This window comes from Aulonocara sp. 'chitande type north' Nkhata Bay, linkage group LG7 (genome assembly GCF_057382095.1).
Source record: "Aulonocara sp. 'chitande type north' Nkhata Bay isolate Kocher_YH1m ecotype deep benthic linkage group LG7, A_spYH_male_GT1.1, whole genome shotgun sequence".
In the NCBI taxonomy this organism is placed as follows: domain Eukaryota; kingdom Metazoa; phylum Chordata; class Actinopteri; order Cichliformes; family Cichlidae; genus Aulonocara; species Aulonocara sp. 'chitande type north' Nkhata Bay.
This window is the reverse complement of record NC_141350.1, coordinates 62,913,385-62,940,286: the sequence shown is the minus strand read 5'-3', so window position 1 is coordinate 62,940,286 and position 26,902 is coordinate 62,913,385. Positions and strand designations below refer to the sequence as shown.

Sequence of the window (26,902 nt, the reverse complement as noted above, 5' to 3'; positions counted from 1 at the left end):
TGACATTGTGACATTACCCATTGGTTAGTGAAGTGCTACTGCAAAGCCTCAAGCTGAGCTATCTTGGTCTTATGCAACTGGATGTGACATTCAATACGGTTATCTGACAGAGAAACAGAAGGACACTGCTTGCTCACAGACTAGTCACTTGTCAATTGCATGGTAAAAAAAACTGTTTTATCCTTCTTTTTAACTCTAATGGTGATATAATTAAGAAAATAAGCATTGTAGTGAATTCAATAAGATTTAAATGTAGCTAAATGGACTGATTCTTATATAGCGCTTTTCTACTCTCCCGGAGTACTCAAAGCGCTCTATACAACACGCCACATTCACCCAGTCACACCCATTCTCACTAGCACTACCTCTATACTGAGGGCTTTCTAACTACACTCACACACATTCATACTCCGATGGATGCATCTTGGGGTTAGTATCTTGCCCAAGGATACTTGGCATGCAGACTGGAGGAGCCTGGGATCGCACCTCCAACCTTCCGATCAGTAGGTGACCTGCTCTACCTCCTGAGCTACAGCCACCCCACTGCTATTGTGGGGTGGCTGTAGCTATTGATACCATAGAGTCATCAGGAAAGTATTTACAGCCACAGATTAAGGGGTGGGAAGAATAGGTGTTTAAAGCATGTCCACATTACCTCCACCATGTTTTTATATAGTCTGATTTGAAATAAATCATTTTTACCTTACCTTAGGTTGCTGTCTGTTCATTAGAACTAAAGCTAAAAAAATGTTACCTGATAGAAAGCAAGAAAAATACAAAAACACCAAAGTTCACTGCTGAGACTTTTTTTCAGGTGTTGAAAGTATTCAACAGGATTCATCGACCTACTTGTGCAGGTTGATGAACACTGTTTGTAATTAATTTGCTTGCAATTTGATGAGCTCCAGAAAATGCACTTTGTAGCACTAGAAATAAACTATTGTGTTAAGAGTTCTAATTTTGTATGTTTGGGGAAAATGTAAAAATAAATATTGGTATATCAGTTGTTCTTAGTTTTATAGTTTTTTTTAATATACAGGAGGGCTTACGATGTTAAATTTGTTAAATGGTTCTAGTCCTACCAACTGTAAGTCAAAATGTGATTGGTTAAAAAAAAGAATTATAGTTTTTAGCCAGTAATCCTTTCATTTTAATGGAAATCTGATACACAACAAATACAAAACATGTTGCAAAAAATATTTGGCTTTCTCTAGATTTGCTAGTCAAGCAAATCGGGTCAGGCCAGTCAGTGTTCATTTCATTTTCTTAACACTACTATTAGCCTCTTTATGGATTTCAGTGACTTAGCTTTTGTCATTTATCATAAAAGAACAAAGTGACAAATAAACAAGATTTAGTTATATGTGACACTGACACAATATAAGTACAGCTATGTTGGGTGAGCTTTTAAATAAGACAAATCTCTACCATAGCATCTCCCATGAGCCTGTTATGTGTTAATGTGTGTTTTGTGTGTGTCTGTGTGTGTGTGTAGATGTAAATTTTTGTCACCTCTCCTCATCACCTCTGTCTTTTTAAAGAGCAACACTCACCAGAGAAGTTCCTGGAGACAAGCATGGTAGTAAGAATGGCACCCTGATGAGGAAGAACACAGAAAAGCATTATAAGAATCCACCCTGAAACCTATTTAATATGCTGGTGTCGTGAATTAACTTTTAACCTGTATGTTAAGGATTAATAAATTAACACAAACAGAAGCAGAGCAAATCAGGATGAAGGTTTCACACTCTCCAGTGCAAATGTTCCCCTGTCTAACCTCACAATACAAGAAAAGAAGAAAATCTCTGAGCAAAGACCATAACATCACCATGTTACCAGGCTACAAGGGCAGGTGCACTGTTGTTCAAAACACAATGGATTATCACACGAAAATTAGTACGCTGACACTATACCAATACCTATGAAGCCTTAAAACGAGACCCCACAAGCAAATACAAAAAGAACGTCATGAGTTGCTTACAAGAACTGGAAAAGGATGAAGTTATTGACTGTCCTACTTACCATCGGCTACACCGAGGGGAAGTTATACCCTGTATTTAAAGAGTTCCAAAGATCCACAAAGAAGGGGTCTCACTCAGACCCAGTGTTATCAGTATAAACTCAGCCACCTACAACATTTCCAAACACCTATCCACCATGCTAGCACCCGTTGTTGGAACACCCCCAATCACATCGAAAACTCCACTGACTTCACCAACAAGGACCAAAAACTTGATCCAGATGAAACCATAGTGTCTTTTATTGCGGTCTCTCTCTTCACTTGCATACCTACAATTGAGGCAGTGGAAACTCTCAGAAAACAACTACAACAAGACAGCTCCTTGGAAAACAGAACAAGCTTCACCCCAGATCAGATTTGCACACTGTTAGACTGCTTTACCACCACATATTTTAGCCAGCCTTTCCATGGAGGAAGTGGAAAGCACCAGGACAGCACCTAGCCACTGGTACACATAAACTGATGACACCTGGGTCAAAATCTAAATCCAAGAATTACAATCCTTCACTGCTCTCTTCAACTTAGTGGATAGAAACATAAAGTTCACCAAGGAAGACAAAAAGGATAGCATTGTGTTTGGTGGCTAATCGAAGCCTTACATCACTCCCACACTGTCAAGCTTATTGCGACATTTGTGATCTAGTCTTCAGGCCAAGCAGCCTCCACTCCGCGTACTTTAAATCTCACTGCTCATCCATCATTTGCCCTTCCAGGTGCCTTCTAGCAACCCACACCCTCCACATCTCCGCCTTACCCAAGTCACTCAGTGACTCATCAGAGTCTAATCTCCAAATAACATAATTGTATTCTGTATATCAATAAATCATGTTCAATTGTTTCTAATGATATCTCCGAATTGAACTGCCTTTGTCTATATTGGAAACATTTAGGAAAAGATACTGGTACATGTTGAGTCTAAATATCACGCAACGGTTTCCAAATAATATGTCGCGTTTGACCACTGAGCTCACGTTTAAATTTCATATTTGCCTTTTTTTGTTGACCCTAAGTTTTGCCAAGAGAAATAGACTGAGCGGCCTATTAACAAATATCCTATAGTATACTATTATATAATAAGATCAAGTTATTAATGTCCAGTTATTTAAAAATCAATACCTATTATCCATTACCTACTCCTACATAATGTCTGTGTGATAACAGTAAGCATCCCCCATGCCTCCCTTATCATTTTACTGCACTACAAACTTCTTAAGCTGTGTTTAAAAAGGAAGACTACAGCAGGGAAGGGCAAATTGTTTTTATAGCTACTGTAGCTCCTTTTAAAAAATCTGAAATCAGTTCAAAACTGGTAGACATTAAGCTAGAGTAAGGGTTTCCTCCTTTCTCCTGAAATCAGAGATACAACTTCTTTTTGAACCATCAAATATTTTCACACCTTGAGTTTCCTCCTGGCATTAAATTTCTTCAGGCACTCGACGGTCTCCTGTCTGTGCATCATTGAGGCCACCGTTGAGCGTTGCTGTGGGGAGACAGAGAAAGAGATGCTGAAAATAAAATGTTACAAGAGCAGCTGTGACAGTGATAGGTTTATGTGGGCAGGAGCTGCCAGTGAGATTCTGCATTGGTGAAATGTGTTAATTCTGAGGCCCCTTAGGTAACACAATTTCAGCAAAACTTCAGGATAAAGAGATTCAACTTGGCTTTACAGTATCCGCACAATACATTCTGTTTCCTTACAGAGATAATGATATGTTGTTATGTTAAGGATTTAGATCTTTGACTTAGCTAGTGATTTTGTTGGGTTTTTGGGCCAATTTCTCTCAAATTTTACATTAGTCATTCTTACTAACTATTCCTGCAAACATCACAGGTACTGGGTTTATGACTTAAACTGATGAAGACAGTCAAGAAAAATATTGTTTTACAAATTATAAATGGAAAATACTGTACATGTAACTTTTTTTCTTGTTGCTATGATCATATTTTTAAAGATATTGTGCCAAAGTTTTATTGCATAAACTGGCAAAAGTTCACTTAAAACTCCAGTGAATACAATTGCCTAAAGGAATATTTTTCTTTTCCAATGAAAGACAAGTGTTACAGATGGACGTATGACTGTAACTAGTGTTCAGTCTAATGGTTATGTATGAAATGTACATTCTAATTAGATATATTAAATCCTAATGCATAAAAATCATATTATTATCTGTCATAAAAACAAAACAGAAGTAAAAATTAACTTTGTAAAATAATTAAATTGATCAAATAATACATTTGACATAAACTAGTTTTAAACTGAAAAGTACTGAATTCATTGAATTAAACTGACATTTTTATACCCCAAAAAATTACCAACAAAACATGGTAGCACCAAAGCTCATTTAGATAGCAACTGTGTTTCTGATTATTTTATTACAGTCAAAACAAGTCATTTAATTCATTTAACTGTATTTTCCTTCTGAATCTTGTATCAAAAAACACGTTTATCAAAAAGTACTTTTCCTGGAAGAAAAGTGTTCCATTGGGCTCAAGCTTGTGTTTTTAGTTCAGAATCCAGAGTCTCTTGAATTGTTACATTAATCAAAGGCCCTTGTAAGATGGCATTTATTTACAGAGCATCAAGCTGTGATTTATTGCCAAACAAATTGAACATTTCAATGTATTTTTATTATACACACTAACACACTGTTTAAGATGTCAATTTACTCTATTTTAAACACAATTGTAATTTTCTAGACTTCTTTGGAGAGTCTAGAGATTTCTGCAGGAATTTAACTTATCATGTGGAACTCAGTTCTTGGTTGCTGAAGGTTAATAGGTTGAACTTTTGCCTGTCTATGGAAAAAACCATATTCAAGATAAGCTGACATGTCAGCACATATTTGCACATGTCATATTTGGCAGTTTTAAGCACATGTTCTCATAGTTGCTGAGAGAGGATTTGCAAATTACAAATTGCTTGATAGTCAAATCAGGAGCTGTGAAATATTGTTTCCTGTCAGTTTTAATAGGATGCTGGATGTGTATATGCTACTTACACAGACCCATGGGTGCTTCAGAGCCTCCTGGGCAGTGATTCTCTTGGCTGGATTAATAGTAAGCATCTGGTTGATCAGATTTTTAGCCTCGGGAGTCACTGTGTCCCACTCTGGGGAGGGAAACTAAACCAAACGCACACCTAAGCATGCCCACATATACAATAAAAATATGTACCACATCTTATTTAACTTAAAGAGAAACAGAGATGAGAAGCTGACTAACATCATATGCTCCAGCTTTGATCTGTTGGTAGAGTTTGTGTTGGTCCTCGTCCCAGAACGGAGGGTACCCAACCAAAAGGATGTAGAGGATCACACCTACACACATAAACAGCCATTGTTTGAGTGCCAAGAACAAAATTGGCAGAGGTGGTGCTGAAAATAGAAAAAAAACACCTACCACATGCCCAGATGTCTACAGGTTTACCATATGCTTCTTTCCTCAGCACTTCTGGAGACAAGTAGCCGGGAGTACCCGCAAAGCCTACACACGAAAACAAAAAGCAACACAAATGAAGGCCCTGTTTCTTGGCGAAAGTACAGAAAAGAATGCATTTTAACCCTCTCAAGGCAGGCGTTGCAGATTTGCAACAGTTAAAAACTAACAACCTGATTACCCCACATACATATTTTATGAGGTTTTTTTTACTCAGAAGTACCACTGCAGGACTTGGTTGTGCATTAGCAACAAAAAGTTTAATTTGAGCCTGAGAGGGTTAAAAGGTTCTGCTCCTATGCTTTAGATAACCTCTTATTTTGGTGCTTAACTTTTATAGTTTGATTTGTCTTTTGTGATACCTTTAAAAGGTGGTGGAGCAGCTGTGGTTCAAATGGGTTGTCTACCAATCAGAACGTCAGGGGAAACGTTATCCCTGGGCTGAACTCCAAGTTACGGCCAGTCAAGTGGTATCAATTCCTTTGTACTACAGGAACTGCATGCATACTCTGTCAACAGGAGGCTGGACATTATTGTTCATCAGGAGGAATCAAGGACCCACTGCACCAGCACAGGATCTGCCAATTGGTTGAAGGATCCCAATATCTTCTGGCAGTCAGTGTCGCATTGCCTAGCTTATAGTGGACTGTGTATCGCTCCATGGATATGTTTTTCCACACCATAATTGACACACCAACACAACAGCCATGCTAAATGATCTTACAGGCAGCATAACATTCTCCATAGCTTCTTTCACGTCTGTCATGTGCTCAAGATGAATCTGCTCTCATCTCTGAAAAGCGTAGGGTGGCAGTGGTGAACTTGCCAATTTGGATATTCTATGATGAATGCCATTTGGGCTCCACAATACTGGGCAGTGATCATAGGGCTCACTAGAGGATGCTGACACCTCAGGTCACCCTCAAATCAAATTATTATATTATATAGCGCCAAATTAAAAAAAAACAAAAACAAAACAGCTGCCTCAAGCCGTTTTTATATTAAAAGGTAAAGATCCTACAATAATACAAGTCTGTTTCTGATTATTTGGTCAGAGACATTCACACCAGTGGCTTGCTTGAGATCATTTTGTAGGGTTCTGGCAGTGGCCATACTGTTTCTTCCAGCACAAAGGACACGCATGCCACTTAAGGACCTTCTATGGTCCTGTCCAGCTTTCCTAGAGTAACTGCTTGGAAATTCTGGAATTTCCTCCATGCACTTACCACTGGAATGGGAGACACAGCAAACGTTCTGTCAATGGCATGTATTGATGTGCCATCCTGAAGGAGTTCGACTACATGTACAACCTCTGTAGGGTCCAAGTGTTGCATCAGTACAGGGAGTGCAGAATTATTAGGCAAATGAGTATTTTGTCCATCCTGTTCATGCATGTTGTCTTACTCCAAGCTGTATAGGCTCGAAAGCCTACTACCAATTAAACATATTAGGTGATGTGCATCTCTGTAATGAGAAGGGGTGTGGTCTAATGACATCAACACCCTATATCAGGTGTGCATAATTATTAGGCAACATCCTTTCCTTTGGCAAAATGGGTCAAAAGAAGGACTTGACAGGCTCAGAAAAGTCAAAAATAGTGAGATATCTTGCAGAGGGATGCAGCAGTCTCAAAATTGCAAAGCTTCTGAAGCGTGATCATCGAACAATCAAGCGTTTCATTCAAAATAGTCAACAGGGTCGCAAGAAGCGTGTGGAAAAACCAAGGCGCAAAATAACTGCCCATGAACTGAGAAAAGTCAAGCGTGCAGCTGCCAAGATGCCACTTGCCACCAGTTTGGCCATATTTCAGAGCTGCAACATCACTGGAGTGCCCAAAAGCACAAGGTGTGCAATACTCAGAGACATGGCCAAGGTAAGAAAGGCTGAAAGACGACCACCACTGAACAAGACACACAAGCTGAAACGTCAAGACTGGGCCAAGAAATATCTCAAGACTGATTTTTCTAAGGTTTTATGGACTGATGAAATGAGAGTGAGTCTTGATGGGCCAGATGGATGGGCCCGTGGCTGGATTGGTAAAGGGCAGAGAGCTCCAGTCCGACTCAGACGCCAGCAAGGTGGAGGTGGAGTACTGGTTTGGGCTGGTATCATCAAAGATGAGCTTGTGGGGCCTTTTCGGGTTGAGAATGGAGTCGAGCTCAACTCCCAGTCCTACTGCCAGTTTCTGGAAGACACCTTCTTCAAGCAGTGGTACAGGAAGAAGTCTGCATCCTTCAAGAAAAACATGATTTTCATGCAGGACAATGCTCCATCACACGCGTCCAAGTACTCCACAGCGTGGCTGGCAAGAAAGGGTATAAAAGAAGAAAAACTAATGACATGGCCTCCTTGTTCACCTGATCTGAACCCCATTGAGAACCTGTGGTCCATCATCAAATGTGAGATTTACAAGGAGGGAAAACAGTACACCTCTCTGAACAGTGTCTGGGAGGCTGTGGTTGCTGCTGCACGCAATGTTGATGGTGAACAGATCAAAACACTGACAGAATCCATGGATGGCAGGCTTTTGAGTGTCCTTGCAAAGAAAGGTGGCTATATTGGTCGCTGATTTGTTTTTGTTTTGTTTTTGAATGTCAGAAATGTATATTTGTGAATGTGGAGATGTTATATTGGTTTCACTGGTGAAAATAAATAATTGAAATGGGTATATATTTGTTTTTTGTTAAGTTGCCTAATAATTATGCACAGTAATAGTCACCTGCACACACAGATATCCCCCTAAAATAGCTAAAACTAAAAACAAACTAAAAACTACTTCCAAAAACATTCAGCTTTGATATTAATGAGTTTTTTGGGTTCATTGAGAACATGGTTGTTGTTCAATAATAAAATTATTCCTCAAAAATACACTTGCTTAATAATTCTGCACTCCCTTTATTGAGACTGACCTTAGTCAAAAGTGTTGAAAAAACAATGAGAAAACCCAAAGAAGGACAAATATCTGTGGCTTCAACTTGTATAACCCTTTGTGTTTTGGGGGTTGTCTTATCTTTTAGATAATCTCTTATTTAGAATTAGATCATCTTTGTCTTCTAAATGCCTCCTTAATTTTTTGAGCATGAAACTTTGTCTGTAGCATTCTTTCTAATTGTACATATGTTTTGAAATTAATGGAGATGCTTTTCTAATTGTGTTATTTTTAATAACACCTACAGACACATGCACACTTCTGTGTGTGTGTGTGTGTGTGTGTGTGTGTGTGTGTGTGTGTGTGTGTGTGTGTGTGTGTGTGTGTGTGTGTGTGTGTGTGTGTGTGTGTGTGTGCCTTACCAAACCAAGCCTGTTGGTCTCCTTGTACTTCAATGGCCAGTCCAAAATCAGCCAACTTGACTGCTGCGTTCTTACATTTGCTGGCCAGCAGCAGGTTTTCTGGCTGAAGGTGTAACACAAGCACAGTCGTGTCATGTTAGTGTTACATTTTATGACCTCATTAATTTATGTCTCAAGGTTGTTACGACATTGTTACTGAAAGGCTTTTCTTAAATTACTTCAGAAGGGGTGGCAAAATCTAGGGATGTTTTTATTTCATGTTAAGTCATTTGTAACTCCATCTAACCTATCTTACACACTCGCAACAAGTACTATAATCACTATGCAAAGATCTCAACAGTAATCTTGCAGAGTTGAGCCAGATAAAAGTTTAGTATCACATTCAACAAGCTTAAGTTTTTAAAAAAAAAATTGCGCTTTAATTTGGTTTCTTTGTGGCTGATATTTTATTTTATTTTATTTTATTTTATTTTATTTTATTTTATTTTATGGCAGTAGTCTTTCTGTGACATTTTATTTTTTAGCAACTGGAAGGACCAGTCCTTCCAAGATGGTCCCTGTTCTTTTTTTCCTGTTTCTTGAGTTTCTGCTGCCTGGGGTATTCCCTAAGCACATGCTCAGTGCTACATCATTGCTACATCTTCCTGATGTACTGATGGATCTTTGTTGTTTCATCTTGGATAGTACTTCTGACACTGACTAATCAGTCTCTTTCCTCCCCCTCAGTGTACAGTGGCACTAGGCTTGGGATGGAACCCTCCACGTATGGTAAGGAGCTTTCTTGTCTTGATGTCAGTGGCTTATATTTCATATTTTGGCCAGCTTATTATCCTAGCAGAGCACCTGATGACTGATGATGATGATGTTTATGACTATGCAGCATAAGCATGTGTGAGGCATTCATACAGAACTTTTTCATAATGTTGCTATTTGCTGGGATTGACACATCTATCACAACTGCAGTCCTCTGTTCCCTGTCAATCACCACTATGACTGGTTGCTTGGACAGCAGCTTCCTAACTCCCACAAGAATTTAGCCCCATTTGTTCTCAACCATCTTTGATGGTGTCTCCTTTAGTGACTTGGGGAGTTCTAGTCCACATGTGGCGCAGATGTTTCTATAGAGCTACTTGGTTGCGCCGCTCGGTGTACTCTGTCCAAGCTTGCATCTTGCACCCTGCTACTATATGTTGGATAGTCTTCGGGGCACCTTTGCACTGTCCGCAACTTGAGTCCTGTTGGCCTGAGGTAGTGTCCTGCTTCTGCTGATATCATGCTCAGCTGTGTGTGTATATGCAAACATTTAGAAAATCAATAAATGCATTTGGGGGGAGGGGGGGTAGTCAACTGGTTGTGGAAAATGGGGCATTGGGAACAAGTTTCTTCTCTTACTTCTTTTCCTATACATAACTTTAAAGGGAAAACAGGAGAATGGGGCAGACCAGTTATACTCAGATCAGAACGCTAAAAATAGTTATGGCTACAGACATATTCAGAGATACAGTCATACATTTTCCAGCAAATAAAATGTACTCTCTCATTTTGAGGTTGAGACACACAGATGGGACTGGAAAATGTGTATAAGCCTTTTTTGCCTTTGTTTACTTGAGGACGACCAAACACATCTTGTCTGTCTGCAATAGTCGTGTCTTTGCTGCTCAGACGCTGATGTAAAAAGCAAATGTGACAAATAGCTACACAGGAATGACAGCTCTTTGCTGTCTGACTAGTTTATGCTAAGAGTGACAGATCTGTGTCACAGAAGCAGCAATCATTTCACCACAGTGATAGAAACAGCTGTATGCTGTAATCCAGCTGAAGGACAGTCATCATGTCACCCTCTGCTGGTTGATTTAAAAACACAGAAGGTTCCTGGAAAAAAAAATTCACATTTGATATTTGCATAAAATTTATAAAATCCTAACAGAACACATGCAGAGGATTCCACACAAATGCACCGTACAGTGATGTTGGTACTGAAATAAGCATCCAACCATAGTCTGATTAGAGCAGGCTCAGGCTGAGAATTATCGTTGTTTCTATTTCTGTGTCTAGACAGCAAAAAAACAAAAAACAATCTAAGTGACTATGAAAGTCAATTCATTGTTAACTCCAACAGTGGGGGTGGTGTGGGGGTTTTATACTGTCCTCTTAAAGAAAAGGGTCACTGCAAATCAACATAAAATGATGTTGTATATAATGTAGTATTTCTTTGAAGATGGGAGTGTTCTCTCCATGATGACACTGTCACGAATCACAGGATGCAAGGGGCCACTAACTGGTTCAATGAAAATGTAGTACTGTCTAAAATATAGTGAGTACAGACTATATAGTGCACTCAAAGAATTCTTCAATGTTTTACGAAAAGTAGTGTACATCTGATGGTTGCTACCCAAGCATTGTATCCAATCATGCATTGTATTAAAGTGAGAGATGAAAATAAAGAGAGCAGTGCATCAAAGCATTAACTAATACCATGATGAAATAAGTATTGCTGAAAAAACATTGCAATCGGTATTTATTAAGTATTTATTAAATGAAATATTTATTTATTTATGTACAGAATATTGACAAAAGTATTACTTATCCATCTAAATCCTTAAATTCAGGTAATCCAATCACTTCCATGGCCACAGGTATATAAACTCAAACAACTAGGCATACACACTGCTTCTGTAAACATTTGGGAAAGATTGGGTCGCTCTCAGGAGTTCAGTGAATTCTAGTGTGATGCCGTGATAGGATGCCACCTCCAAACAAGTCCAGCTGTGAAACTTCCTTGCTATTAAATATTCCATAGTAAACGGTTGGGGGGAAATATAACAAAGTAGAAGTCATTGAGAATGACAGCAACTATGCCATGAACTAGTAGGCCAGGTAAACTGCATAGTGTGCTGAGGTTGGCAATCACTACAGATCTCCAAATTGGGCCTTCAGATTAGCTCAAGAAGATTACATAGAGAGCTTCATGGAATGGCCACTTCATGACCAAGTTCCAAATGCAGTGAAGTAAAGCATGCCGCCACTGGACTCTAGAGCAGTAGAGAAGTGTTCTCTGGAGTGATGCATCATGCTTCTTTGTCTGGCAATCTGATCAACAAGTCTGGATTTGGCTATTACCAGGAGAACAGTACTTGTCTGATTGCACTGTGCAAAGGATAACGTTTGGTTGAGGGGGAATCATGATGCGGGGTCATTTTCAGTAGTTGGGCTCAGCCCCTTAGTTCCAATGAAAAGAACTCTTAATGCTTCAGCATACCAAGACATTTTGGAGAATTTCATGCTCCCAACTTTGTGGGAACAGTTTGAGGATGACCCTCTCCTGTTCCAACATGACTGTGCACCAGTGCACCGGGGGAAAAATCTAAACCTACATGGCCTTGTGTGAAAAAGCCCCTTAAATCTAATAACTGGTTGGGTCAGTTATTAGTAATAAACACCTTAGTTCAATGTTTTTGGGTTCTCAGTTTGACTGTTATTATTTATTCTTATTTGCCACATTTCTAAGTATCTTCTTTCATATATCTTTGTTTCAGTTTCTGGCTATTCTGCCTTTGGTTTTGTACAGTTATTTTATAATTTATAATTTATATATTACATTTTTTTATAATGATTTTTTATTAAATGTGTACAGTCTTCCCTTTGTGCCCCATTGTGCCCATCTGTCTTTGATTTGTTCTAGCTGTTTTCCCCCACCGTTTCCCCTAGCCTCATTACTGTCATTATTGTCTCAGTCTCCTCTTGCCCCTCTGTTGAGTCACCCACAGTATGCTTTCTAGATTTCCTAGTGCGTCCTAGTATTACACTCCTTGTATAATTACTCTTTGTGCCTCCTTTTGCTTTCTGTTTTGGGATCATGTTTTCCTTTGATCAATCCAGCATTAAATATTCACCTTATGCTCACTTTGGTCTCCTGCATTCTGCACTTGGGTTGGAAAACAATTAACCAAATTCCACACAGTTGATAGTCACAGAGCAAGTTGACCGCACAAAGCACCCAGAGGGCACAACAATCTACATGGAAGAAAATGACTTAGACTGTTCTAGGTTTCTAGTCTACTCACAAAGACTGAGAGAAACAGCTGATATGAGGGCTTGGCCAGCTGCTATCTCAGCATTCGAAGGTATAAAATCTCACAAACCTCAACTGCTTCACTAGCTGGTTATTCCCACTTCTTACTCCCAGTTACTTCACAGTAATAGACTATTATAGGACAATTCAATTCAATTCAGTTCAATTTAATCTTATTTATGTAGCACCAAATCACAACAACAGTTCCCTAAGGGGTTTTATATTGTTAGGTAAAGACCCTACAATAACACAGAGAAAATAAAAAACAACAACAACAATCAGATGGCCCCCTATTAGCAAGCACTTTGCAGTGGGAAGGAAAAAGTCCTTTTTTAACAAGAAGAACTTCCCCAGCAGCCATGTGCCAAAACTGGTTGGTTTCAAGGGGAGGAAGACAGAACAAAAGACACACTCTGGAAGAGAGCCAGGAATGAATAATAATAATAATTACGTGCAGAGTAGTGTTTAAAAACATAGTGAGTGAAAGAAAGGTGAGTGAACACTTGTGCATTAGTGCACTAGTGCATTACACCCCGAGGAGCCTAAGGTTATTGCACTAATTCAGGGTCACCTAATCCAGACCTAAGAAAATGCTTTGTCAAAAAGGAACATTTTAAGCCTATAATCTTAAAAGCAGACAGTGTGTCTGTCTCCCAAATCCAAATTGGGAGCTGTTTCCACAGAAGAGAGGGCTCCTCAGGTTGTACAGGCTGCCTTAGTTTCTATATTTCCTGGGTCAGAGAGAGTGCTGATCTACCCAAGACCTTCCCTGAATCTGTGTCTCAGCAAGTGAACCCAGTGAATTCTGAACAAACTAGTCTAGCCAACTTGGAGCTTCCACTGTATCCTGCACTGGAGCTGCTGTGGACCCAGACATCAGAAAAGTGCACCCTGCTCAGCTCCCACAAGAGTTGACAGAGTCTTCTGAGTATCCTGAACCTCAGGGTAGGATTTATCTACTCCATTGGCCAGTAGCTGTGGGGTCCAACTAGCCCCCACAGCTACTTAGTCTCCGCCACTGGCCACCTCACCAGCTCCCTGAGCTGAATCATCTCTGCCAAGGCCTCTGTCCTTTGTCCTTTGATCCTGCCCCATGAAGTACACGGTCATGGAATAAAACATTTGGCAAGCTTTTCAAGACCATTTAAGGGGAAATAAACAGGCTTTCCAACAGCACAAGATTTATTAATTTTATTGAGTAATTTATTAATTATTATTTATTTATTAATTAATGACCAAACACAAATTTTTTTTACTTTTTGTACTAAGTTTATATAGTCTTAAAATCAATAAAAAGCCATCACACAGATTTCTGCTATAAATGTAATATAAATTGCTATATTAATGTTAACATACATTCTTGACAATATTTTGTCTTGACTGCATCATTACAAAAGATTATTTGGGTTTTTTTTGTTCTTTATAGAGCTTTAGGTTGTTGTTTAATTATATGTTGGTTGGTTATTAACATTGTTTTTTTTTATTTGTTTATTTGCTACTCATACATACTGCACAAATCACTAAAAAATGTATGTAATTCAGTACAGCAGATATTGTTTTATACAGCTGCAGTATGTATCTATGCTGTAAGAAACAGCACATGATAATAAGAGGAACGCTTGATATACACAAAAAATATTCAAACATTCCTCTGTGAAGGATTAGTTACTTTCATCTGTGAACAGGGATTCATTGTTACCTGTTCAGATATACATACATATCCTGCTTAAACATGAAGCAGGTCAATGAAAGTCCAAAGGAACTTAATCAAAAGAACGTCAGCTGCGTGGTATACATCACTGCAGCACTGGAGGTGAGCAGACACAAGGTTTCCACCTGCTATGAAATTTCTCTTTCAGTTGTAGTCCACTCAAGTGCATGCACAAGACAGAACTTCAACATATGTGCACAAACACTCATGCACGTTTTGATAAATCCAGCCCATAGACATGCACAGACATGCTGGATATAAGTATTTTCACTGCACTTACCAGCTGTCAATTACAACAGTCAGACAAAACACAGAACTATGGAGAACCGCTTACTGATTTACAAAAAAGTGAGACCACAGCCATACTGGGCCTTCATCAGGCAAACAGACAACATGACATCAGAAGATGATATCCAGACCAAACTGCAATACAGATGACAAAACTCAACAAAACGTAATCTGCTACACCACTCACATATAACAGTGGGAATTCCACATAGAACCTTTTTTTTAAAAATTGGAACACTGTTCATAATTAATAATTTGTATTAACATTTGGAAGGTATCATTCTTTTTGTGGAAGCTCTACATTTTTCCTTCATGGACTCTTGTCCCTGAGCTAAACCTGACCTGAACATAGTACAGAATGTTCTTTATACTGATTTTATAGCTGTGCAGCTAAAATTCACACACCTACATGGACACAGACACATGACCTGCTCGTGACTCACCTTGAGATCTCTGTGAACCACACCCATCTGATGGCAGTGGAGCACGGCCTCCAGGATCTGCTGGATGCAATGACTGCATGCAGACAGCAGGGGGAGCAGGTTAGTCTGAACACATTTAGCACATTGAGCCCCAACTGTCACAGGCACACATACATGTTTTCAGTGTAGGAACCAGCTCTCTCTTCCACACTCAACACGTTTGCACACACATATAAAAAAGTGTGAACCTGTCTGTGAGCTACACAGAGAGAATACGTACAGTTTGCTATTTTCTGCTTTAAAGAAAGTGCCAAATATTAGTCAGGCAGCGTAGGAGGGCTCTGCAGCTCCGTGTGGGAGACACTCTGTCTAACCTGTATATTTTTGTGTGTAATTTATTTAGCAGCAGTGATAACAAAGCCTTTGAGGAAAGGATTCTGCAAGTATTTAAAGTTGTCACTGCTGCCACTCTATTGACCTCTACTCCTTCACCCGTTCTCAGGTTTTCTCACTCACTCAGTTACTCTTGCTCAAAGTATGACAGTCCTAGGACCCACAGGAATTGTAAATATATTTCAGACTTCTAAAATAGTACAACAAGAGCTGCAAAAGCAGAACCAGAAGACAGGCAAGACAGGCAAGGGGAGACAAACAAACAGGCAGCAGGCACAGACAAAACTTGTATCAAATCACAGGAAAAAATTAAAAAACAGGACTATAAAATACAAGCAGCTCTTGTACAGCGGGTGCACAGCAATGCAACACAGTGAGACACACACACACACCTTGAGGTCCCTGTGCACTATGTCATGGTGGTGGGTGTAAGAGACACTGTCTAGAATCTGATGAATACAGTGACTGTGGAGACAGAACAACACAGTGAAGACCAGATAAAGGAAGCAACACGAGAAGGAAAGGGACCAAAAACATAGTAAGAAAGAGAAGTGGACAGAGAAGAGAACGGGAAGATCTGAGGCACAGAGGCTGTTGCAGGGCGAGGAAGCGAGGGAGTTGATGTGAGAAGCACTTTACATATTTCCTGATTTGACTAGACTAGACATAGAGTTTTTTTAAATCTCCATTGCTAAGATTTCATTCAGTTCATAAACATATCTTTGTTTCTTCGTCTTGCTATTCTGTTCAAATTAAAAGTGAATTTTTAATGAAAAAACTGTTTTCCTGTTTTTTTGTCACACATTTGTCACACTTAAATGTTTCGGATCATCAAACAAGTTTAAACATTAAACAAATATAACACAAAATGCACTTTCTAAATAAAGCTGTTTATTATCAAGGGGGGGGAATCCATGCCTACGTGGCCCTCTGCGAAAAAGTGATTGCCCCCAGTAAATTTATGTTTTATAACATAAATTAACTGTGGTTTTTTACATCTTTGGAAAGCGGAGTTCACTTTCTTTAGTCACACCCACACACACATAACCTTAAAAAGATGGTTTATGTTCTAAAACCCTTTAATGTGGCTGAATTAGAACAACTCTGCAAAAATGAGTGGGCCAAAAGTCCTCCACAGCACTAGAAAAGACTGGAAAAGATTGCCAGTTATCACAAATGCTTAATTGCAGTTGTTGCTGCTAAAGGGTGGCCCAACCAGTTATTAGGTTTAGGGGGCAATTGCTTTTCACACAGGGCCATGTAGGGTTGGAATTTATTCCCCTTAATAAAAAAAAAAAAAAAAACTTTATTCAAAACAGCATTTTGTGTTTACTTGTGTTATCTTTGTCTAATATTTAAATTTGTTTGATCTGAAACATTTAAGTGTGACAAACATACAAAAAAATAGGAAATAAGGAAGGTGCAAACACTTTTTCACACCATGGCAAAAGACAGACAAAGCTACAGTAACATTACTCATTACTTTTTTGAAGTTGGATGGCACAGTTGTGCAGTGGTTAGAAATGTCACCTATGAAAGCTGTGATAAGCCCGCTGACTCTCAACTGGTAAGTGACTGAAAAAATGGACAGAAGGAAATTCTGAAGCCTCATGTTTGCAGTATTTTTACTGTTGCTTTCTTGTGTTTTTTTCTAGCTGAATATCACAGATTAGGTATGGACTTGAATAAGAAGTAAACAACACATCCATATGTGTCGATCCCAAAGTAGCTTTGCCATTTGTCAAAGCATATAAAATGGTTTAAAAATGGTTTAAAATGAGAAATTTTATTGAGTAATTATCAATAAAACAGGCTTTGGGTAGACTAACACCACTAACACACTTAGCATATGAAATGACTTGATTATAGTCTATTGCAAACAAGGACATGGACAGCTGAGCTGGAGACCTGATAGTCAAGTAGTCATTCGTGTGATATTTCTTTAAAGTCCACTATCAAGGGCACATGCATTGTAATACAAATTCTCTGTGGACACAAAAAAGCAAGCATTTGCTCACTGTGTGATGATGACATTTACATCACTCAGAAGCAAGCATGTGAGTGTGGAAAGTATTATCAGGATTTAAGAAAGATTAGTCCCATTACAAAGACAGAAACTCAACATTTTCACCATAACCATCTTGGATTTTTGATATCCAATGTGATGAGCAAAGGGGGACTCTGACGGAGAGCATTCTGCCATTTACCTAAGTAGGCTTGCACTAATACACGATGGAGTCTAATGGAGTCTAAAACATAATTCACGAAATTAACCCTCTCCAGGCAGACGTTGCAGATTTGCAACAGTTAAGCCCTAACAACCTGATTACCCCACATACATATTTTATGAGGTTTTTTTTTACTCAGAAGTACCACTGCAGGACTTGGTTGTGCATTAGCAACACAAAACGTAATTTGGGCCTGAGAGGGTTAAGGTCGAACACAAGTTCAGTAAGGAAGATCTATATTCATCCATCTGTTTCCATTCCTGTGTGTTTGAGCTGGTAGTGTATCCTTTGCAACACGTCTGCTTTCCCACGATAAACAAACTCAATTCTGTCATCACTCTGGCCCATTCTTTTTTTGTTTTTTTTTTGCCTGCCCTCTGTGAGCCAATCATTCTGTTTTCCATGCGCTTTAAACGTCATTGCTGTTTTATCACTCTGCCTTTAAGAAGCACATTCCTCCTCCCCATATCCACCTTATCCTGGCCACCACCAGCATCTAGGCTACATTCACTAGACTTTCCTCTGCTATGTAGCTTCATAGAAATTATTTGGTGATTCGATTCTAACTCTGCATTTCAAAAAGCATGTTCAGTTCTTCTTTTTAAAATAAATGTCCTTTTTATAGTCAGTAATACTTGAAACTACTTATTGAGACTGTACACTCATCAGTTTAGTGCAAATAACAGATCAAGGGATCAGAGCGCCATTTTCCCACAGATTTCTTACATGTACAACCATATTTCTTTTTGAAACCACAGCAATCGCCCCTTTGTGGCTTTCAGAAAGAATGTAGAGACACTTTTGCAATGCCTGTATACAGTAAAGTGTAAGCAATCTAGCTGTTGTCCAGTGTTGTCAAGGTGCATATCCAAATTGAAGACAAGTAATAACCAGCACTGAGGAATACATGTCCTGGCATGTATTCTTCAGTGCTGGTTGAAATATTTCTTTACTTCAATTTGACTCAGCTTCAAGGAAAAACGATGCAGTGATAGAGCTATGAATCAACATCAGCTTCACTTCTTGACTTGTTGGTGCACACAGTAAAGTTAGCTCTTAATTACCCAATAGTCAAATTAGCTATAGCAGCTAGTTAGATAGAAGATTCTGAACAGGGCTGAACAGGTTGCGAATAGGATATTGAGCTGTGATCAGCAGGGATAATGGATGCATGGACACATGGAGATGTTGCTGGCTATGCAGAGCAGCAGAGGAATAATAACTGCACTAAACAGAGATGTCCAGAATATGAAGAACTAAATAAAGAGTGAAATCTGGAGCAGAGCACCACAGAGGAGCAGAGCTGAGGAGGTGAAAGGCTGAAGACTGAGGCAGAGCAGCATGTATACTGGAAAAGAGAGATACTGGAGGACTTTAGTAATAATTCATTTCCTATTCTTCTTAAGAAACATAAGATATTAATTGTTATTTTCAAACTTTGTTATAGCCAGCTGTGCGGTCAGCTTTAAAATGCTGGTAGCACGGTGGTGTGTTGGTTAGCACTGTTGCCTCAGAGCAAGGTTTGAATCCACCATCTGGCCACAGCCTTTGTGGGGTTTGCATGTCCTAATCTGTAGCTGTTTTGGTTTTCGCTGGGTAATCTGGATCTCCCACAGTCCAAAGATATGCAGTTAGTAAGGTTAGGTTAATTGCTGATTCTAAATTTGGCCATAGGTGTGAGTGGCTCTCTGTTAACCCTGCGACTCTGCTGTATAAATAAAACTGAACTGAAATATTGGACTGTAAAGCTTAGATGCTTCCAGCACATCATTTGTAGCTGAACTTTGGTCATTAGTGTACCTGGCTGCATAGATAACCCTCAAATGTATTTACCACACTTCACTCCCTTTGGTTGTTTCTTCAGTTATGGTGTCTTGGACCCAGGGGTCTTAGTTTTGTAGAATCTTTATGTTTTCTTTTGGGGTTGTGATGTTATTTATGTTCTAGTCTTTATTATTTTGTATTGAGTATTATATTAAGTCTTTGTGGTTCTAGTCCACTGTTTCATTGTGAAGTCCGCTCCCTTCTTTCTTCATTGTGTCCCAGTCTCCTCTGCTTCTTATTCTGCGTAAACTCTATCTTGTCTGTGTTTTGTCTTCTGTCTGCATCAAGCTAGTGTATCTTTGTCCAGGGCTCCGTGTATATCTCTTGTCCTTGTCCGTTCTCATGTCTTAATCTGGGTTGCTATATTTGTTTACCTGCATTTCCGTTCCCATTCTCTGTTGCTTCCTGTTTTATTTTGGTTGCCTGTGTCTCGTCTCCAGTATGTTCAGTTTTGCTCTCCTTGTCTCATTAGTCTGTGATTAGAGTCCGCTGTGTTCCCACCTGTGGTCTGTTCCCTCAGTATTCTCTGTGTGTTTATATTGTCTCAGTCTTCCCTTGCCCTTTGCCATGTTCTCCTTCTAGGCTGTGTTTATCTTGCTGTACGCTCCATGTTGTCCATGTTCCCTCGTTTATGCCTATCTCATGAGTTCCTGTTTTCTGCTTGGTCAGATTTATTTTGTATAATGTATTTTATTGTCTTTTGCTCAGCAATAAAGCTGTTTTGAGTTTTGCATTGTTCTTTTGAAGTCCTGCATTTGGGTCCTAACCTGCCTTCTACACAGCCAACGTGACACATCGCTTCAAAGTTGAGATCATTTTAATGGGATACCCACCCATTTTGACTCGCCAAGAATTATATTAGTGGTTCTTGTATCATTGCTAGTTTCTTCCTGTGAGGGAGATAAAAAAAATATGCCAGTTCTGCGAGTCTTTACCCATGGTGCAGACTAACAAAGAAAAATTAAAATGCAGACCTGACGATAGTGCTGGAGGAAAAAAATATACAAGACAGTGACAGAGTCATTAGGATTCAACCTCTGGGGATGGACCCCCAGGCCACGGACTGGTCTGTGAGTCGTTTGGTACCGGGCCACAAGAGTTGAGGCTTGGGTGTGAAATTTATGGTTTTCAGGGTTTTTATCATTATTTTTAAATCATTTTTATCATTAACTCGGTTACCCTGGGTCTTTTCCCGTGTGTTATGAATAAATCTTCTTATTTTTGGTACCGGTACTGGTTTTACTTTGTTGTATTTATCCACGACACCTTAAAGGTTGGTCCGTGAAAATATTGTTGGACATAAGCCGGTCAGTGTCACAAAAAAAGTTGGAGACCACTGATCCAGAGGACTCATTATCAGTTTTCTGTGGAATTATTTTACACACTCATTTGTGGTGGACAGAAATTCAAGTAACAACTACAGTATGTGAAAAGCTGACACATAAAACCAAATGAATCCATATGGTTGGACACCAGAAGAGGTTAAGTAACAGGAAATCTGTTTTTTGGTCATCTAGAGTGAGTGAGACATGAACAGGGTAGAGAAAGAAGGGAGAGACTGAGTGATTCTGCGTACAGATGGAGTACAGAGAGGAAACCATTAGTGAGATACTGTTGGACAGAAATCAAGACCTGCTAGTCACACACCCACACATGAACACACAGAGTGCCACACACACACAGACACACACATAATTTATGCAAAGAGAACAGGGGAGATTGAAGACAGCTGAAGGAAAGAACAGAGAATAACAGGGAAAGTAAAGGTTAAAATTAGAGGAATAACTTTCCTTATAGTTTAACACAAATTCCTATCTTTTTTTAAATATCTTTTGATCTTCAGATCTCCTTTAATTGGTTGAGAGACTTTTCAAACTGGCAAAGCATTAGTATAGCATTTGTTCATTAGAGGCAAGTTCATGTAGCTCCTTTCTGCAGGTGTGTGGATGGATCTTTCTGCAACTTTCTAATATTACTCATTAAACAGAAATAAAGGCTGTGATCCAAATCTGTGATATTATATATATATATATATATATATATATATATATATATATATATATATATATATATATATATTTTAATAAAAAGACAGAAAATGTCTTGATGCATCCTTAATCAGCCAGGTAAAGAAATCCAAGAAAGCCGATTGTGTGCATCTGGATGATGCATTTCAACTGGAAGAAACATGTCATTACTCTGACAAGTGATTTGTTCAGTCTCAGCTGACAACATGTTTCCCCATATTTAGCACCACTGACTGTCTGTGAGTTCTGTTTCATTAAACATATTGTTTAACATACTGTTTAGTGATTAGTATGTATAAGTGGTTTGTGGTTGTATGCATCTTCCATCCAGTCAAGTTGCAGTTATGGTACAGTATATTGGGAAGTCATTGATGAGCTTTATTTGGGAAGCACCAAAGAGTAGTATTACCAATGTCATATCTGTTCAAACTGATTACAATTTATTATTCTGTTTGTGACTTATTGTTTTCAATAATGGCAAGCAAAGTGTTCTTGTTGAAGATTACAATGTCAATGAAGTTTTAAACTGGACCATTTGGATATATAATGACCTTTCTTTTTTGAAATTTGGTCACATTTAGTGTAATTCCAGAGTTAGGACCCAGAGCAGTTTTTTTTGTCCTTAGAGTTTGAAGATTTTTTCAATTTAACTCAGTTTTATTTTTATAGTGCCAAAAAACAATTGCCTCAATGTGCTTTATGTTGTAAAACAACAAGTCTACAATAATAAAGAGAAAATCCGAAAAATCAGACAACCCCTCTGTGAGCAAGCACTTGGTGACAGTGGAATGGCAAAACTCCCTTTTAACAGGAAGAAACCTTCGGGAGGACCAGGCTCACAGACGGGTAACTATCTGCCACAACTGTTTGGGTTTGATGGGAGGGAGACAGGACAAAAGAGATGCTGTGGATGAGAGCCTGAGATTAATAATAACTTTTCACTTCAGAACTAAATGATCTAGTAAACAAAAACAGAAAGAAAACACACACACACCAACAGTTTCTCTCAATGACTTCAATTCAACAAAGTCCAGTGTATTAATAATTCAAGTGAATACCTTGTAAAATCCCACATCTAGTTAAACAAAACACAGTTAAAGCAATAATTACAGTTACCTGGGACTTATCAGGTGTTTTTTTTACAGCTCTATAGATATAACTAATGTTTTCAGGATTTGTTTTGTAATTATAAACCTCAGATTATGATCTGAATATTGAATACATCATTAAATTGCTCGACATCCTTAAACCTCCCACAAGATCAAATGAACACACTAGATAAAAACCCTATCTCTAATATACTCAATCAAATGCCCAATAATAAAATGCCTGTAACTGAAGGTTTCTCCAGTCACTTTGAAAGACATTTTAGACAATTTAACTCTATTATTTATAAGAATGATTTCAAAGAGTCCTCCAAAGTATGAATACAACACCTGATGACATTACTCTTGAAGCAAAAGATCCTTGATCCAGAGAACTATCAACCACTATCTCTTATTAATATGGTTAGGTTATTAAAATGAACTAGATAAAATCATACAATTTCTTATTCATCTTGATCTGAAAGGTTTTACCAAAAGTAGATATTCATCCACTAATTCCCAAAAACTTTTCAATTCAATACAGCTTTCAAACAACAATAAACACCATAATTTTATTATTAGACAGAGAAAAAGCATTTGATAGAGTTAAGTAGAAATTACTGTTTCCAACACTTGGAGAAAATTAATTAAATGACTGAATAAAGACACTTTACACTTCACTAAAGACCGCAGCCACCACCAATTAATTGAGTTCACAAAACTTCATTCTACACAATGGGACAGGTAAAGATGTCCTCTCTCGCCACCTCTCTTTGCTGTGTTTATTGAACCACTAGCAGCTACAATAAGACAAAATGGTAAAAGTATCCAAACAATCACTACTCATCACGTCTCTTCTTAACCTAGCTTCCACAACTTTTTCCCATAGCTGCATGGTGAGGCAAATCAACTCTATCCCCCTGTACTTACTATACCTCTGCACATTACTGTTGTTCTGGAAATCTGGAGCCAGTATACTTTATTACCATTCCTCAGTCATCCTCTCATTCTTTAAAACTGTGTTTAAAAAAAACTGGCCAAACAGTCCACTGTACTCTTCTATATACATCTCCATAACTCAACAGGTTTATCACTGTTTATCACTAGCACATTTCCGTTTCTCTCCTTAATCACCTTAACCTGCTGTGCATCACTTGCAGCTAAATCTTTCTGCTTAGCCAATCAGCAAAAGTAATTTTCTCTTTCCCTTGTGTCTATCTCACATACAACAATTCACTAAAAGCCTTTTCCTTTGCAGGCTCTTTCTTTGATGTACCCCAGCCTTCCAGTACTCCTGTTTACTTTCGTCATCTCCCTGACTTACTTTTTACTCTTTGCTATCCTCTGCCTTTGAATACTTTCCTGTACTTCCTGTACTTCCTTATTCCACCACCAAGTGTCCTTGTCCTCTTTAGTTTGTCAAAAGGCTAAACCAAATGCCTCAGTACTATCTGATAACTCTCTCTTACCACCCAGAGCTTTTCATAACTCTTCCCTGAACTCTGAGCAACATTCTGCTTTCTCCAACTTCCACCATTTAATCCTTGCCTCTGCCTTCACCCACTTCCTCTTCTTACTCTCCAAAGCCATCCTACTGATTACCGAAAGCCCTCCTGTTACATTCTACCCTGCTACCACCTTGCAGTTTCCGATCTCTTTCAAATTTAATACTGTCTGTCCTTCATTTCTGTTCTATATCAAGCACCTCCTCATCACACTCTCTACCATTACCTGTATTTGACCCCCTTTGCAAAGATTGCAAAGATTTCCATAACAGAACTTAAAGGTAAGGCAACTCTAAAGATACAGTCACCTTTCTCACTCACTATGTGTTAATAGACTTCTCTGCATTGACTCATTCTTGTTATTAATCCCTGGCTCTCTTTCACAGCATGTCTTTTGTCCTGTCTTCAATTCTCTCACCCAGATGGCAGATGGCCACCCCTCCCTGCTGGAGGTTTCTTCCTGTTAAAAGGGTTTTTTTCCTTCCCATTGTTGCCAAAGTGCTTGCTCATAGGGGGTGATATGATTGTTGGGTTCTTCTCTGTATTATTGTAGGGTCTACTTTACAATATAAAGCCCCTTGAAGTGACTGTTGTTGTGATTTGGCACTGTTTAAATATAAAATAAATTGACAATAAGGTATGGTAATTTATTTTCTGACAGCATAAACATCATGATTTGATTGATGATTATATTGTACTTTATTACTTTACCTAAATTACAATTTGAGGAATTACCACAGATAAAACATTTATATAATGCTTTTGGCAACATAATACAAAACTCCAGTTTTACTGTTGCTGCATAGACACAAAACAAACCCTGCTTCACTTGAAAACTTGATGGCTCTCACGCTATAGTTGATTAATACTTCATATTTTATGTTGGAAGTATAACAGTCCAAACCGAATGTGAAAAAGATCACTCATTGTCCTGAATTGGATAACAGATGAATAAGCCAGAGTTAGGACGAGGATTGAGGGATAAATCTGTTTATGGAAAATAATAAATAGCTTAAAAAATCAGTTTACTGCATCTCTCATTCTACCTCTTCCCATCCTCCCTTTAACATTTCTGTCCCCTTCTTCTCTTCTCTCTCACGCCTTCACAAACCGCCTCCGCAGTCAAATTGATTTAAGTCTGCCTCCTAAGGGGGTTATGGCATGGGCATGTGTGCCTTCTGTACAGTTTTCTTGTATGTTTCAATCTGTCTGTAAATTTGGACTCTGGAGAAAGCTCCTCGCCCTCAATTTGCAATTCAGTGCACAGAAAATTGCGCAGAGGTATAATCCGTCAGAGCCACAGCCTGTTCTGCCAAAAAAAAAGAAAAAAAGAAAAAACAATGTGTCAAAATTATCTGCGTGCTAATGAGAGGAACACAACTCTCCAAGTTGCTGCTGGAGGACTGCAGAGGCTGGAGGACTGACATAGGCAGAGGATGAAGAAAAGATGAAGAAAAAGGGGTCAAAGATAATATTCACCAGGGGTTTACCTTGCATCTGCTTCACTGTAGTATTCTCGAGCCACAATATCCTCAAACAGCTCCCCTCCTGTCACTCTGAGAAATAGAAAGATGGAGGTTAAAATGGCAAATTATATAAATTTTTATTCTTTACTCAGACAGCACAAATGTATACACACACACACACACATGCAGGAGGGGGATGTCCTCATTAGGGGGAAACCCCGGTTGCAGGATTCACTCTGACTGTGTTGCCATGGAGACTGGCTCCAGTGCGGGGGAGTGTAGATCTATCTGTGTGTGCACTAAAGCGGGAGCCGCAAGGAAGGGGGTGGGGGTGCTGTTATGCAATGGGGGAACTGCCTTGGAACCAAGAAGGGGGATGGAGACAGAAGAGAAAAAAGAAGAAGAGAAGAAGGAATGAAGAGATGCAGGTATAAAGAAAGAAATCATGTAAAGCAGTGGCATCACTGAGGAGACAGATGCCATAAGGACTGAAGGAAGGGAGTGGAAAATGAAGCACCATTGGAGAGGAAAGAGGAGGCAGAGGACAAGGGAGGGGAGAAGGGAAAAAAGAAGTAGAGGATGGAAGGAGAAAAACAGGAGAAGTAAAAAAGAAAGGAAGCAACTCACAGGTCAAAGAGGAGATAGTGGAAGCCTTCCTCAGAGATACTGTCATGAAGACGAACTGCAAGAGGGATATCAGACTAATTAGGTCTGTTTTAGGACATTTTTTTATTCAGGCTGCTATAAAGCACATTTATTAAGGCCTTTCGGCACTATTATAGACCAAATGAGCCCATATATTTAAGACATACTGGTAAGAACAAACAATAGATATTGCTTTAGCTTTTTCTATTTCTATTTTTTTAACTGACGAATATTTTTCCACAAGAACTGATATTTCATATTGCTAAACAGCTGATCAGCTGATCAGTCAACACTAGTGCTACTCTGGGTAGCAAAGGACATTGCTTATTCACTGATATGAATTAGGCTGTTAATTTAGGCCAATATAAAATGAGATGCAGATTTAGAGTGTCTTTTGGAGTGTTATAGGTTTATCTTTCAAATGATGTATCATTTCTCTTGCATAGTGTTAAAGCCATATGGCAGCATCTTGTCCATCACAAGGCAACCA

The 26,902-nt window shown here is 38.8% G+C and overlaps 1 protein-coding gene across 7 annotated transcripts in view; it reads right to left on the bottom strand.

Moving 5' to 3' along the window:
* Positions 1-26,902, bottom strand: part of camk2b2 (calcium/calmodulin-dependent protein kinase (CaM kinase) II beta 2) — a 63,619-nt gene that overhangs the window by 25,371 nt on the left and 11,346 nt on the right. For all 7 annotated transcript variants that reach the window (XM_086301871.1, XM_086301873.1, XM_086301874.1 and 4 more), the window contains exons 4-12: positions 26,395-26,449; positions 25,792-25,857; positions 15,261-15,333; positions 8,747-8,849; positions 5,420-5,503; positions 5,243-5,337; positions 5,020-5,142; positions 3,417-3,500; positions 1,554-1,596 (exon numbers count right to left, since the gene is read on the bottom strand). In XM_086301871.1, coding sequence (XP_086157997.1) covers positions 1,554-1,596; positions 3,417-3,500; positions 5,020-5,142; positions 5,243-5,337; positions 5,420-5,503; positions 8,747-8,849; positions 15,261-15,333; positions 25,792-25,857; positions 26,395-26,449 — 726 coding nt within the window. The remainder of the gene's footprint in view (positions 1-1,553; positions 1,597-3,416; positions 3,501-5,019; positions 5,143-5,242; positions 5,338-5,419; positions 5,504-8,746; positions 8,850-15,260; positions 15,334-25,791; positions 25,858-26,394; positions 26,450-26,902) is intronic.